We start from the raw sequence: 16,164 nt of genomic DNA, 5'->3' as shown, positions 1-16,164 counted from the left end.
TAGTTGTGGCTTGCAAGCTCTAAAACACAGGCTCAGTAGTTGTAGTGCACAGGCTTAGTTGCTCTGTGGCATGTGGGATCTTCCAAGACTAGTGATTGAACCAGTGTCCCCTGCATTTACAGGCAGATTCTTAACCACTGTGCCACCAGGGAAGTCCCTGTATTCCATTCCCTGAATGGAATATTCTGTATATATCTAATTCATCTTATCTAATGTGTCATTTAAGGCCATGTTTCCTTATTGATTTTCTGTCTGGGTGATCTGCTCATTGATGTAAGTAGAGTGTTAATGTCCCCTACTATTATTTTGTTAGTTACAATTCTCCCTTTATGACTGCTAATATTTGTTTTATGTATATAGGTGTTTCTAGGTCAACTTCATATGTATTTACAATTTTTATGTGTTGCATTGATCCATTGATCATTAAGTAATGACCTTCTTTGTCTCATGTTTACAGTCTCAAAGTCTATTTTGTTTGAAAAATTATTGCTACCCAGCTCTCCTTTTCATTGATTGAAATATAGTTGATTTACAGTATTATGTTAGTTTCAGGTGTACAACATAGTGATTCAGTATTTTTACACAGATTATAGTCTCTTTAATGTTATTACAAAACTATGGCTATATTTCCCTGTACTGCACCCTATATTCTTGTTGTTTTTCTATTTTATCCATAGTAGTTTCTATCTCTTAATTCCATAACCCTGTTTTGCCCACTGGCAGGCAGAACCAGGTCTTGGGGTCTCTAGCTGCACAGCCCTAGGGGTTCCAGAGCTGGTTTTGGACCACTGGTGGGTGGGATCAGTTCCTGACACAGCTGGCTGCAGGGTCTGAGGTGTCCTGAAGCTTGTTTCAGCCTCCTGGTGAGTGGAGTCAGATCCTGGGGCAGCTGGCTGAGCAGCCCAAGGTGTCTCAGAGCTGGTGTTGAACTGCTGGTGAGTGGGGTTGGATCCTGGGGTGTCCTGTAACCGGTGCCTGCCCACTGGTGGGTAAGGCTGGTCCTGAGGCTAGAGCAGGCTGGCTGGTAGGTGGGGCCAGGCCCCTGGTCTCTGGCTGCAGAGCCCTGAGGTCCAAGCTCTGGTTTCTGCACACTGGTGTGTGGGGCTGGATTTTTGGCCCTCTGGTGGGCAGGAACATGTCCAGGGGCAGCTGTGGGCTCAGGGGGTCTTAAGGGAGCCTGTTTGCTGGTGAGCCTTGTCCCTACCCAGTTAGTTGCTTGCCCTGAGAGGTCCCAGCACTGGTACCTACAGGCTATTGTGCCAGTGTGGGTCTGGGTCCTGGGGCTAATAAGATAGAGGGAGGATTCCAAAATTGTGTTTCCCAGCACTAGTGTCCACGTGGTAGAATGAGCTCCCCAAAATGACTGCTACAGGTGTTTGTGTCCCCAGGGTGAGCTCTACTTGCCTCCTTCTCCTCTGGGAGACTCTCCAAGATCAGCAGGTGGGCCTGACCCAGACTCCTTTCAAATTATTGCTTCTGTCCTGGGTCCCAGATCATGTGAGATTTTATGTTCACCCGTCAAGAGTGGAGTCTCTATTTCCCACAGCCCAAAGTGACTCCCCAATGTGATCCCCATTGGCCTTCAAAGCCAAATGTTCTGGGGGCTCATCTTCTCAGTGTAGAACCACCAGCCTGGGGAGCCCAATGTGGGGCTCAGACCCCTTGCTCCTTGGGGGTCACCTACCTGGGGGTGTGGGTCTTGACTATACTGTGCCTCCACCCCTCCTACATGTCTCTTTGTGGTTCCTTCTTTATATCTTTAGATGTTGAAGATCCTTTCTGCTAGTCTTCATTGGCAAGTGCTCTATAAATAGCTGTAATTTTGTTGAACCCAGGAGAGGAGGTGAGCTCAGGGTCTTCCTACTCCACCATCTTGGCCTAGGAGGTGCTTGCTTTTCTTTTCTTTTCAAATAAAAATGATAATATTTATTGCCTTAAAAATGAATAACAAAAGAATATATAAGGAAGAGAATAGAATCAACCTAGTGGCATAAAGCAGAGATCAATACTATACTATACATACACAGAGTGATGTGTGATACACTTGGGGCTTGAATGAGTTCTTTCTATGCATAATATATTCTCTTATTTTTAAACACTTTACAAATTATACAAATAATACATGTTTATTGTTTAAAAATTTAAAAACACTGAAGGGTATACTGAAGGAAATAAAATTGTCCATAGTCACAGCATGCATAGATTATTTGTTTTTATTTTTCTGATTTGTTTTCTTCCAAAAGTGTTTCTAAGACCCATAGGTAGGTAGGTGGATAATTAGGTAGACAAGCATTTTAAAAAAATTTTTGAATTATAGATATGCAGGGTGTACCAATAAAATATGTACCTTTCAGATAGTAATTAAACAAAAATATATGCAACTATGAGATGTGTCTTCAACAATGGCATTAGTGGCCATTTTGAACATTTGTAACTTTACAGTGATAAAAATGGGTATTGATTAACATTTATTCACTAAATTTGTTAGTCAAATACTTGTATCTTACTTTTTATATCATGAGAACTTTCATATTATAAAACAAAATTCATAAACACTATTTTAATGGTTGCAGCATATTCTGTTGTATCTATATACCATAGCTTATCTACCCAGTTCCCTATTATTGGACATTTAGAATGTTTCTCTTCTTACTACTATAAATAACATTGCACTCTACATCTTAGTGCCTAAAACTTTTCATCTTTGATTATTTCCTTAGGATACATTCTTAGCAGCAAAATCATTGGGCCCAATGAAATGAACAGATTTAAGACGCTTGATATTTATTGCCAAATTGCCTTCCAAAAAGTTCTTTGTTGCTTGTAAAAAAATAATAATCCTTGTTCTATTTATACTCTAATCATTTTTATGCAGCTTTTCTTTGAACCTTTAAATTTGTCTCTTTGGTTTTAGGACTCAATTGCTTTTTAATAAACCTTTCTTTCAAGGGATTAGCAAAGTAATCATGTCTTATAAATAACCGAACAATGTAACTCTTGTTTTTTCTTAGTAAAGGTTTTCAGATGCAACATTTTTCACTGTATAAATTGTTTCTTTCTAGGGTGAACAAGGAGAAAAAGGAGATCCAGGTTTGGCTGGCATTAATGGACAAGATGTAAGCCTAACTTTCTTTTTTCTAACATGTTTACATTTTGCCACTGAAATATGCTATCTAATGCTGTTGAAGCTTGACTGTCCTTGGAAGAACTAGTCACATTCATTGCAAAGTCAAGAATCAAGGCAGTTTTTTATGTGGCTCAATGAAGGCCAAGTATTTTTTTTTTTTTGAAGGCCACTGATTTTATTGATTTAAAAAATTTTACAAAGACAGTGACTGTTCTGCCAGAAAGAAGGCCAAATGGCATAAAACAGACCGGGGGTGGGGGTGGGAGCAGGCCTGTGTGGTCCTTGGCCAGCTTCTGGGGCTAAAGAAAGATGAAGACCTCTTCCAGAAATGGCTGAAGGACACATGTGGCACAATGCCAAGCAGGTGCAGTAGTTTTAGCTTCGTAACTACCAGGAGTTCCCTGGCTTTATATACCTCATATAGTACTCATCCTTCACAGCTCTTTCTTCCTTGCTATTTCTGGCTTGCATTTTTCTATCTTGCTTTGTCTGTCTTTTTTTCCTCTAACGTATATTCTGCTGTGACCTGTGTTCTTACCCAGTCTACTTTTCATCTTACCCTCACTGTCCATCTACTGAAGGGTCTGTAGAGGTTGGATCTCAGTGGTGAAAAGAAAGGGCAGAAGGGAGGGAACCCTGTCTATCTGTGTCACTCCCCCTTCACTGCATCTGTTCCCCAACCTCCAGGGCCCCTGTCCCAGGGAACATCCTTGAGTCCTCCTCCACCCCTCCACCACTGCCCAGGACCACTATCCCCCCAGAGCTTCACTTGGGTTCTTATGATGGAATTTGGAGGACAGACCAAACCTGGGTTTTCCTTTAAATGTAGATTATTCCCCCTTCACGCCATCAGAGTCACCATTTACTGTAGATATACTAACTTACAAAGGCAAGTGTCCACAATGAAAATTATTTTTTCTCACAGTTTCCCTTATTCACTTGTATAAAAATGTTTCAGAAAGGTTCTGAAGGACCATACTACCTACGTTCTGGATAAAAGAATAAGGAAGCTAGATCCGGTTCCTTAATGCCCTAGAGGTGTTGTTACATCCATCTGGCCTGCAGTAGATGGTTGCACACAGTGGGAAGGGAGGCTGACCATTGTACTGGGGCCTGTGGACAAAGTAAGAGAGATACCGGGAGGGGGAGAGAAACATCCCAGGACTTAACCCTACTAATTAAAGCTGGCTTGAGGCTCTGGGCCCTGCAGCTTTACTCTCTTACTTCCTAAGAAGCCCCATTCACATCTTTAATGTGACATCCTTCTTGTTCCTGCCTTCTTTGAAGGGATTTTTCTCCACCAGAGAATGGGAGCTAGCAACAATGGTTGGCGCTAGGGGAGTCTTTGCATCTTCTCTACCTCCTTACAGTACATCAGGATGCTGAATGTCCTAACCATTGGCCCATACACTTAATAGAGCATCTAATTCCCTCCCCACACCGCCCCCCAACCCCATCACTGGAGATACCTGGTGTAGTGGTAAGAGTTCTGCAGTGGGAAGCCACAGCCCAATGTGTGTCCCAGTTCTGTCACTAGTTGAGAAAATAACTTCTCGGGGTCTATAAGGTGATAGATAGACTTAGAATAGATTCTAAAGTCCCCATCACAGCAATGTCCTATCATTTAATACAGAGAGATTACTAAGATTAATTAGGATTACAGTCATGAGAAGCATGAGGAAATCTGAAGCATTCATTCAGGTTTTGGAACTGCAGCTACATGTAAGGCAATGTAGGGAAAACACAACGGGAATACAGCTGGAGCTGGGGCATGGGCAGTGCTCTGTGTGAACGTGTTTGCCCTTCCTCTTCTGGGGGGCAGGGGGTAGTGTGGTTTGTGCTGTGTTTACATGAAGATTCTTTTCAGAGCATATTTTACAAGATGCACAGAATTGAGGCTTTTGCTTGTGGTTTTGGTCTTTCTATCGTACTCTTTATGAGAGCAAAGACCATTTCTTGGAATTGCTAGTACATAGTAAATGTTTGGAGCGAGTAAGTTACCAATAATTATTTGAGAAATTTTCATGTTAAAAATTGAGACATTATTATAATAGTCTAAAATATAAGCAGTTAGAACCTAACCTAGGAAAACAGAGGTGGAAGGGAGTGCACAGCGATATTGCAGAGGTAAAATATATGCAATCTGGTGCCTGACTGCAGTGAAAACTCAAAAATAGCCCAAGGTTTTGACTGTTCATTACAGGAAGGATGTTATCTTATGATAAATGTAGGAATGTCAAGAGAGATTAACTACAGCAGTTGCAAAAGATAACCAAGCTACATGCATGCCGCTCCCTGAGACAGAAAAGCAAAACAAGGATTTTTATTTTTATTTAAATTTTATTTTTTTGGGCCATGCCTCACAGCATGTGGGAGCCTAGTTCCCCAACCAGGGATCGAACCCGAGCCCCCTGCAGTGGAAGCACAGATTCTCAATCACTGGACCACAAGGGATATCCCCAACAAGGGTTTTTAGAAGTTCATTAAGATAGTGTTAGAATTGAAATAGAGAAAGAATTTATCCAAACACTTGAATAAAACTGGAAGGAGATTTGAGGGGTTGGAGCCTGAAATATTGTCACATTAACTTAGAGATTTGGAAATTTTTCTTGCGGTGTCTGAAAGTAAGGTGATTTGGCTTTTTAGAATTAAACAGTTGTACACACATATATTTGAGTGCCTTCTGCTTGCCCAGATCTAAAGCGTGTCTTGCTGAGATTCCACAGCCTAGTGGGCAGTGTGACCTTTCCTCGTTCACAAGGATCCGGGAAGAGTCCTTCACCTGCCCCCACCCACTGATGTGTTATTCCTTTAGCACCATCACTGTCTCATATAGCTCATTAGGTACATTATAAAGCATGACAGAGCACATTAAGTTTTCTCACTTGGTTACTTAATTAATATATAGATGGTATTATTTTCCTTTCCTTAATTTTGCCAAAGGTATTAAGGAGTCATGACTAAGGAGAAATAAGAAAAAGTAATGAAAGTTCTTCTCCCCACCCCCGACTTTCACTAGGGGTAGAGAATCACATGCTCTATTATTTATTCCATTGGTGGTGGTGGTGGTTTTTAATAACTGTGCCGCAGTCCAAAAACTGTTTTCATGATGAATTTGAAATATGATCCTTACCTCAACTTCATGGGCTAGAAAGTGCAGAGGGTGATAGCATCCCTATTTTTAGAGGCAAGAAATAAGAGTTTAGGAAATTAAAAATTTTTCTTTTAGAAAGTGGCAAAATCACCCTTTAACCCTTGTTTGACTGAAAAAGTCTCTTATTTTCCCACTAAGTCATCCTGTATTTCTCATTGTCTATTTTTCAATGCTAAAATAAACTGACTCCACAAACCAAAATCATTCAGCATTTATGACAGTTCACTCTACCTTTCAGTAAGTGCAGGTACACATTCTTAGGGAATGAAGGGCATTATAATAGCTGTCTCAGCTTGCATTGAAGTCAAGCCATGATGGACATTTTAACTTCAAGAACATTCTATTGGAATGCAGAGTGAATGACCTCAATGGGGCAGCTCATGGCAGCTACTTTCCAAGTCAGAGAAAATTGAAAGAATTTAATATTCCTGTCAAATGAATTCAAAGCCTTTTTATAGTCTTTGTTCTTGTATATTAAATATCTCTTGATGTAAATGTATCTTTTAATAATTTCTTCTATGCCAGCTTTCCCACAAAGTGGACAAGCTCACTTCAGAAAATGTAACCTCCTTTAAAGGGAAATATGCCAGTTCAGCTTTCATGATGGAACACTTGACATTTTGGTCCCAACGGTTCTTTGCCACATGGGACTGTCTTGCAAGAGCAGAATGTATAGCGTCCTTGAGGCTCCCCAGCTAATCACCAGTAGCAGCTCTTAGTCATTAGGACAAAAAAAAGTGTTCTGATATCTTTCTAAATGCATCCTTGACCGTGTGTGTGCGTGTGTGTGTGTGTGTGTGTGTGTAAACTCTAGTTGATCTTCAAGGTACTGGGGTATTGGACTAAAAGTATTGGACTATACATGCTCATATTTCCCTTATAGTTTAAATAATTCATACCCAATATATATTGAAATTGTCAAAACTTTGAGTTACTAGAATGTAGCCTTTACAATATAAGACCTCAGCTTTACACACATTCTAGTTTATAATTGATTTTGACTGTGACCTACTATGAAATGCATTCAACAATGGCATCTTAGAATGGACTTGAGGGGGATTCTTAGAAAGTTGTTAATGTGATCTTTGAAGCCAGACTACCTGGGTTCAAATCCCAGCTCTGCCACTGCCCAGCTGGCATACTAATTAGTGCATTATTTATTCTCTCTGTGCCTGTTTCTTCATCTGCACAATGAGATGATAATATTAATAATACTTAACTCATAGTCTTTTTTTTTTAGAAATAAGGGGTCATCATACATAAAGCATTTAGATCAGTATCTTACATACAGTAAGAGCTATATAAACATTTGCTGTTATTAGCAAATGTGTTAAATAAAGTACATTTTCTCTAATAGATATATAGATAGGTAGGTAGGTAGGTAGGTAGGTAGATAGATAGATCTTTTTATTTATTTTCTGTGGGGTTATGTAATCTTGGAAAAGTAGATTTCAATCATTCAGTTTAGTCTCTTCCTGTGCATCTTTGTTATTGTCTTTCAAACAACTCTTATTAGAATTACAGCATCTGATGTTTCTAAAATGGTCACATTAATCTCCTTACACCAATGCAATCTGTATACTGAATACAAAAATACTGGAATCACAAAGCTGCGATATTGGCTAGGGACAGCTGGTGGCATTCCTAGGGAACAAGATGCAGTTGGTGGAAGATGGGAAAAACAATGAATAAATAGGTTAAAAATGCTAACAAATAACATTACTTTGTACCAAATGATCTTTAAAGATGCTACATACCATGAGTAAGTAGGTCTTCCAATAAAAATTAATTCATAGTGTACCTGCTTTTATAATTCTAGTTGTGATACGGTCCTTCAGCTTTCATCTTGCATTTAAAATAATTTTTATTGAAATATAGTTGATTTACAATGTTGTGTTAGTTTTAGATGTACAGCAAAGTGATTCAGATGCTGTAGATTAGATTTATTTCCATTATAGGTTATTACAAGATATTGAGTATAGTTGCCTATGCAATACAGTAGGTTCTTGTTGTTTATCTATTTCATATTTAGTGGTGTGTATATTTTAATCCCAAACTTCTAATTTATCACTTTCCCTCTTCCCCTTTGGTAACTATAAGTTTGTTTTCTATGTCTGTGAGTCTGTTTGTGTTTTGTAAATAAGTTCATTTTGCATATGGATAAGAGTGCCTGTCTCCCATAACATACAGAGTCCACTTGTGTGCTTTTGCATACACAAATTTTGTTGAGAACCTTGATAATAGATGCCCATCTTATTCAATACTAAATTCAGAGTCTGCTCCATTTGATTCTTTATGCTTTGTGGTGAGTACTGTGTGTTTTTCTCCCCAGTACTCAATAGCCATTGATAGCAACACTAGTGTCACATGAGGAGAAAAATTGCACTTGAGAAAAGCATTACTGATCTGCTTCTCAGAGCCTATTATGATGCCGTGGCCTTACCAACATGATACTTGATCACAGGAGGACATGAGCTCCAAGGGCCCAATAAAAGTAGAAGCTTGACGAATGCAGCACATCCCAAATGCATTTTATTCTATGTGAGTTAAAGCACAGTTGATATGTATCCATCAACTAAGTATAAAACTGGACAAACTGATTAACCATCCCTTAGACTTGGGCTTGAAAAGTAAAAGCAACATTTATTAAGTACCTTAGATGTGCTAAGTATTTTTACAGTATATGAGTCTCGGAACAACTCTTCAAGACAACTATTTTTTTTATTGAAGTATAGTTGATGCACAATGTTGTGTTAGTTACTGCTATACAGCAAAAAGATTCAGTTATACATATATGCACATTCTTTTTTTAATATATTATTTTTCATGGTGGTTTATCATAGGATATTGAATATAGTTCTCTGTGCTATACAGTAGGCTCTTGCTTTTTATCCATTCTATGTATAAAAGCTTACATCTGATAACCCCAACCTCCCATTTCATCCCTCCCCCAACCCCCTCCACATTGGCAACCACCAGTCTGTTCTCTATGTCGGTGATTCTGTTTCATAGATAGGTTCATTTGTATCATATTTTAGATTCCACATATAAGTGATATCATATGGTATTTGTCTTTGTCTGGTTTACTCACTTAGTATGATAATCTCTAGGTTCATCCACATTGCTGCAAATGGCATTATTTCATTCTTTTTTATGGCTGAGGAGTATTCTATCGTATGCATGTACCACATCTTCATTATCCATTCATCTCTCGATGGACATTTAGGTTGTTTCCGTGAAGACATTATTTATACCTGTTTTATAGGGAAGCTTAGATAACTTACACAAGATAAAGCATGAGTCCTTTCCTGACTCTCCTGAATGCCACGTGTCTGAAGTCTTGAGCACCTCCTGGAGAATTAGGCGTCTCCGGGATCTGCTCCCTTCACGCCTGCTGTGCTCGTGTCAGTCATAGTCCTCAGTGTTCACGTCCGCCTGAGGCTGGTTGCTTTATTACCCCCACCTCCTCCCCAACCATAGTTGATTGAACCAGTGATAGTTAGCTGAGATATCAGCAAGTCAGTCCCTCCTCCAGAAGGTGCAATTAGGGTTAGTTTGTCAGGCAGGAATGTTGAAAAAAAATGTTACTATATTGTTTTATGCTTCCATAATATTTTTGTGGCGTGTCACATATATGATGATTATGAATCATAGAGGTAACTGGAACACTGATGTACTCAGAACTCAGCGTAATGCCACGCCCACTGTAGAGTTAGCCATTCTCCCGAGCGCTGTGTTTCACGTTCCCTCCCAGTATTAAAACCAATGTCTTCCTACTCATCTGCTCATAGGAATACAGGGTTCAGTCTTGCTTGTGTGTAGATGCTCCATAACATTTGCATAAATGGTGTCTTTCTCAGCCATTTCTTCCTTCCTTCGTGGTTGACTTTTCTCTGGGTGATGTTCTACTGGCAAGAAGAGAGAAGTCTTTTTAGTAAATTTCTCAGCAGTAAATGGCACTCTGACACTTTTTTTTTTCAGTTTTTATTTTTTTATTGAGGTATAGTTGATAAACAATATTATATGTTTCAGGCGTACAACAATTTTTTTTCTTTTTTGTTTTGCTTTTGTTTCTGTTTTTGTTTTCCAGATCTTTATTGCAGTATAATAGCTTTACACTGTTGTGCTAGTTTCTGCTGTACAACAAAGTGAATCAGCTGTATTTACACATACGTCCCCATATCCCCTCCCTCCCTCTGGAGTCTCCTTGCCACCCTCCCTATCCCACCCTTCGTATCCCACCTTTCTAAGTCATCACCCATCATCAAGTTGATCTCCCTGTGTTATGCAGCAGTTTCCCACTAGCCATCTATTTTACATTTGGTAGTGTATATATGTCAAGACTACTCTCTCACTTTGTCCCAGCTTCACCTCCTCCCTCACTGTGTCCTCAAGTCCATTCTCTACATCTGCATCTTTATTCTTGACCTGTGACACTTGTTAAAATAGTAAAGAAGGCTTTTTATTCAAGATTATCACAATATGAGTATTGCAATAGGGAAGAGAGATTAGGCTCAGCTCTGAATACAACAAGGACAAGTGGGGACTTATAAACAAGAAATAGAGAGATGTGGTCAGTGAGTGGAATATTCAGTAACTCCTAGACAGTCACTGAAGCCAAGTACAAATCAACCTTGGTACCTCCTTTTCCCTGGAAACACCTTGCCTCCAGTGTTTTTGCAAGTCCATCCCCAGTCCCAGCCATCTTGTTCTCTTGCCTGAAAAGCTGTGAGTGCCCCTTTTCTGCTTCTGCTGTTGCTGCATACAGTCTATTTTCATGTTGTAACCAAAACTATCTTTTTTTGGAAACACAGTCAAATCATGCCATTTCTGGGTTAAAACCCTAAGTAGCTTCCCCTTGCACTTAGAATGAAACCCATCCTTCCCTCCACAGCCTGCAATTCTCTATGTGCTGTGACCCCTGACTAATCCTGACTTCATCTTCTGCTCCTTACTTCCCTACCTGCTCATGACACCCCTTCCACCCAGGGGGCTTTTGTGCCTGCTGTTCCCTCACTTGCTCCTCCCTCTGCCCACTCCAGTACTTTTTTCCAGGATCATTGCATGGCTGGGTCCTGTGAAACAAACATCCCCTCCACACAGAAGCTGTTTCTGACCTCCCCCCCACCCCACCCATCCCACTGGCTCAGCAACCGCTGCCCCACACTCACCACAGTCAGTCCATGGACTTGGTCATTGTCAGTCACCCTCCTCTATAGTGTGAATTCCATTGGGTCAGGAATCCTGACTTTATTAAGGGAAAAATTATTCTGACACTCGTTAAAATGGTGAAGAAGAGTTTTCACTCAATATTATCACGATATGCGTACTGCAATAGGGAAGAGCGATTGGGCTCAACTCTGAATACAACAAGGACAAGTGGGGATTTATAGCCAAGGAGTAGAGAATGTGCTCAGTGAGTGGACTAGTACTAAGAGCAGACATCAAGATTGGGGCATTCTTGCTAAACTGATTTAACAGGATTCTTGCTAAAGGCATACCGAGGACTTATGCATCAAAGAGGGGGATGAGGGACTTGATCTAATATCTAGGCTGGGTGAGTCACTCTAAACTGACTTAACAAGGTTCTTGCTAAAACTGGGCCAAGCAAGCCAAGGACAGACAGGATGGGGCCAAGGTTGAGGCCTGACTCAAGTTTGGTTAAGGAGGGAGTCTTTGTCAACTTCTTGTACTTTTTTGTGTCTCTCAATAACACTATCTAATACAAATAAAGTATATTATATATTATATTTTAAAATCTAATATTACAATTTCAAGACAAATGTAAATATACTATACTTTCTTATAGGCACATTTTAAAAAGTAAAAAGAAACAGGTGAAACTAATTTTAATAATATATCTTATTTAATCTCATACCCACGATGTTATCTTTTCAATACATAATCAACAGAAAAATTATTAATGAGCTACTGTATATTCTTTTTTGTAACAAATATCAAAAACCCGATGGTATTTTACACTGAATCTCCATTCAGACGAGTCACATTTCAAGGATGAACTACATGAGGCCCAGGGTCACCTATTGGGCAGTGCAGATCTGACAACTGCAGGGGTGACTGCACAGAGGATACCCAGTGAATGTCTACTGAATAAATGTATGAGTGAACTAAGAATAAACTCTATTCACAGAAATGGCCGTTTTCTTTCTGCAAGTGTTCAGAATATGTTGCTGCCAAGTTTTACTCCAGAGGCGTGTATAAATAGAGTTTGTGTTGCTTGATTTGGGAAAGAATGGGTATTTCAAATAATGAGAGAATATCACATCTCAAATATGATTTAATTTTTCACTCATCCTTGTTCTATAAATACCCGGAGGTAATGACAGAAGAAATATAGCTATGAATTTTATCCATGAAGGTGTTTATGCAACCACAAAGGTGTTTTTCTTAACCAGTTATTGCATAGATGTTTTCATCCATTACATTTTTTTCTTAAAGTATAAGACTGCAGTTTTCACATACTCTCTGTAACAAGATTATTTTAAATATCTCGTTTTCCTTTGTTCCTTTCGTCATCAGCTTCTATACTGAGTTGCCACAAGTGATGGCGTTTGGCATTGCTTATTCACTGCAGAACGTCAGAGCAGTGGGAGCTGGATGCCTATGAGATGCGTGGATTTACTGTGCTTTGTGTGGCTTCAGAATATTTCTTTTTTTCTATTATTGTTCTTCCCTCATCCAGTGTGTTAAATTAAGGATGAGAAAAGATACATTTTCCTATTTACCACACAGTCAAGACATGTCTATCTGACTACCTTTCTGTTTACATAGTGAATACCTTCAGCTGTAGCACTGATCTCCTCTAGTGAAATCTATTGTGGTGTTCCTGACAGCTGTCATTTCTGAGTTGGATCAACCAAATACCCACTAAAACACCCAAGACTCCAGAAGACTCATGAATATATTTATCTGATGTGCTGTCTATGCCTTATATAGTTTTATTTGATATCTTTATAAATCCAGGTAAAAAAGAAATAGGAATTAGAGAACTAAACCAGACTTTGAAACAGGAGAGAGACTGCATTTTAGTTCCAGCTTTGTGAGTGATGGGAAAAGAATACATCCTTCATCCCTTTTCCCCCCACAATTAGATTTCTTAATAGAAACAAAAAAAGTGTTTTTGATTTAAATCTTGAATTTTGGGGGCAAGCTTTATAAAGGCCAAATCAATGCTAAATCAGAGGTATTTACAACATCTACAAATTTAAGCCAAAGTGGGTACTTAAAAGCTCATATAGATCTAAATGATGTTCTCCCAGATGGTGAATTAATGTAATTTTAACAGGAAGCAAAGTTGCACAAATATGCAGTATTGCAACCTCACACTGATTTAACGTATCTGTACCCACCACAGCGCAGATGTTGTATATCATTTTAGTGCCAGTTTTTCTATACTACACACTGAAGAATGGGATTTGGGAGTTCAGTAAATTATGATTTATTTTGCGACTAATGACTTAGAATTTGAAGCTTTCTGTGAACCGTGTATGGAAATCACATTGCTTGTGTTCTTTGTATAGGGTTTAAAAGGTGACATGGGTCCTCGTGGTCCACCTGGCCCAAAAGGAGAAAAGGTACTGTATTCACCCAAGAAAGTGTCAATCTTTACTTAAGAAAACCCTGAGATCCTATGCAGTGACTTTTCATTGATACTGTTTAGCTAGCAAAGGTTAATTTTATTAAAATGAACCAAAGGCTGTTATGTTAAAAGCAGCTGAACAAGAAAAGCCTTTTGATTCATTTCATTAGTTTGAAGAGACTAAATGCACAATTGCTAGTCGACATTAATTTGTGTTTATAAGATTTCCCTTTCTCCCCCTTGCTTAGTTAGCAGCATTAGGCATCCTATCACCAAATTAGGTGTCCTGTATTGGGGAACTTTGCTGATAGCACTGAGCTGCTCCCATGACAGTGAAGCAGGTGACCTTGGGGGGAAGAAGGCTAACTGTGTGCCTGTCTAAATCTGAATGCCTCATTTCCTGCCACCTTTTCTCATATGTCATTTTATAATGGCCTATTGTCAGGGACTTTGAAAAGAGAACACTAAGATAGTAAGAGCAAGAGCTGTTTTGAGTGAGGTCATTGGATGATACTAGTTTGATGACAATTGCACGTGTGGATGTTTTGCGCTGTATTTTGTTCTCCATTCTCAGCACATTTAGAAATCTTTGTCTATCTTTAATATTTACCTCTACGTTAAAGTTGACTTTGGGACTTCCCTAGTGGTGCACTGGTTAAGAATCCTCCTGCCAATGCAGGGGACATGGGTTGAATCCCTGGGTGAGGAAGATCCCACATGCTGCAGAGCAACTAAGCCCATGCGCCACAACTACTAAGCCTGCACTCTAGAGCCTGCAAGCCACAACTATTGAGCCTGTGTGCTGCAAGTACTGAAGCCCACGTGCCTAAAGCCCATGCTCTGCAACAAGAAAAGCCACCTCAATGAGAAGCCTGCACACCACAACGAAGAGTAGCCCCTGCTCGCTACAACTAGAGAAAGCCCACATGCAGCAACAAAGACCCAATGCAGCCAATAAACAAATAAATAAATTTATTAAAAAAAAGTTGACTTTGCAAATTGGCCCCCAATAACTGATTTAAGCTACATCAATGTTCTTTAACAACTACTGGTTATTTTTATTCAGTTGTTCCCCAAGTAATGATCACACAGGCTAAGTCTTCACTTTTGAGGTGATAATGTTAGATGAGAAAAGAGAACATCACAGAGATACTCCCAACACGAGAATATCGCATCGCAGTGCCCTGTGCCACATGTGTTGGTTCCACCATGTCCATTTGAAGAGGGATTATGGCAGTGGTGCTTGATTCTTTTTTTAAAGCAATGACTTTATCCAGTTCACCAACAGCATTCTGGGGTTGAATTTATTTATCTGTAAAATGAGCAGATCTGATGAGAGAGAGGGGCTAGAGGGTCTCTAATGGTCTGTCAAATTTAACATTCTAAGACTTACCTTTATAAAAAAAAACCGTACTTATTTTAATTGAGGTATAGTTAGTTTACAATATTAATTAGTTTCAGGTGGATGTGATTCAAAATTTTTATAATTATGCTCCATTTAAAGTTGTTGTAAAATGTTGGCTATATTCCCTGTGCTGTACAATATATCCTTGTAGCTTATTTTATGCATAGTTGTTCATACTTCTTAATCCTCTGCCCGCCGATCTCCCCTCTCCCAGTGATGCTTGATCTTAATGACTAAGAATTCCCATGAAATAAATAGGGATGCTGATACAATAAAGCATATAGGTGACATATTTATAAACTGGAAAATAATAAACTTTTAGATTAACCATATTTTTTAGGTTTTGAACAGTTTGTCAATATATCCACCTGGTAATTTGTATTCATATAGGTCAGCAAAGCACTGTTAGTATTTAAAAATACATGAATATAGGCAAAGGCTTTTATAATTGTTGGCAAGTACAAGGCCAGTTCAGCAAAGCTTTAAGAGGCAGTGGGACTGCTCCTTGCAGCTGGAAGGCATGAATTGGGAAGACCCACTTGTTATTTCTGCTGAGCCCCATGCTAACTTTGTCAGAAATATAATCTGTCGTTGTGACACTTCCCAGCTGCTCCATTGGCAAGTAACTATATTTGAAGAGATATTCTTTATAATTTTGGTTTAGTAGACAAAAGAATAGAAATTAGATTATTTTAGCTTTTCAAAGCAAGTTCTGCTGCTGCAGAAGGCGTGGGGATGCCCAAGGTGATATTTATATCACGAGAGCTAAAAGCACATGATACATTTTTCATTGTGAAGAGACCTTTGTCAAGGTAAAATTCTACTTTTCTTTCCTTCTAGATTTATCTAGATATTGCTTCTATCCATTCATAAAATTT

At 39.1% G+C, this 16,164-nt stretch overlaps 1 protein-coding gene across 1 annotated transcript in view; it reads left to right on the top strand.

Annotated features, from left to right (window-relative positions):
* Positions 1-16,164, top strand: part of COL19A1 (collagen type XIX alpha 1 chain) — a 375,262-nt gene that overhangs the window by 141,407 nt on the left and 217,691 nt on the right. Inside the window, exons 11-12 of the mRNA XM_057737773.1 lie at positions 3,063-3,116; positions 13,823-13,876. Of these exons, the coding sequence (XP_057593756.1) occupies positions 3,063-3,116; positions 13,823-13,876 (108 nt within the window). The remainder of the gene's footprint in view (positions 1-3,062; positions 3,117-13,822; positions 13,877-16,164) is intronic.

The sequence above is a fragment of the Hippopotamus amphibius genome, chromosome 6 (assembly GCF_030028045.1).
Source record: "Hippopotamus amphibius kiboko isolate mHipAmp2 chromosome 6, mHipAmp2.hap2, whole genome shotgun sequence".
Taxonomy (NCBI): Eukaryota; Metazoa; Chordata; class Mammalia; order Artiodactyla; family Hippopotamidae; genus Hippopotamus; species Hippopotamus amphibius.
The sequence above is the reverse complement of the archived record's forward strand: the minus strand, read 5'-3'. Positions and strand labels throughout refer to the sequence as shown.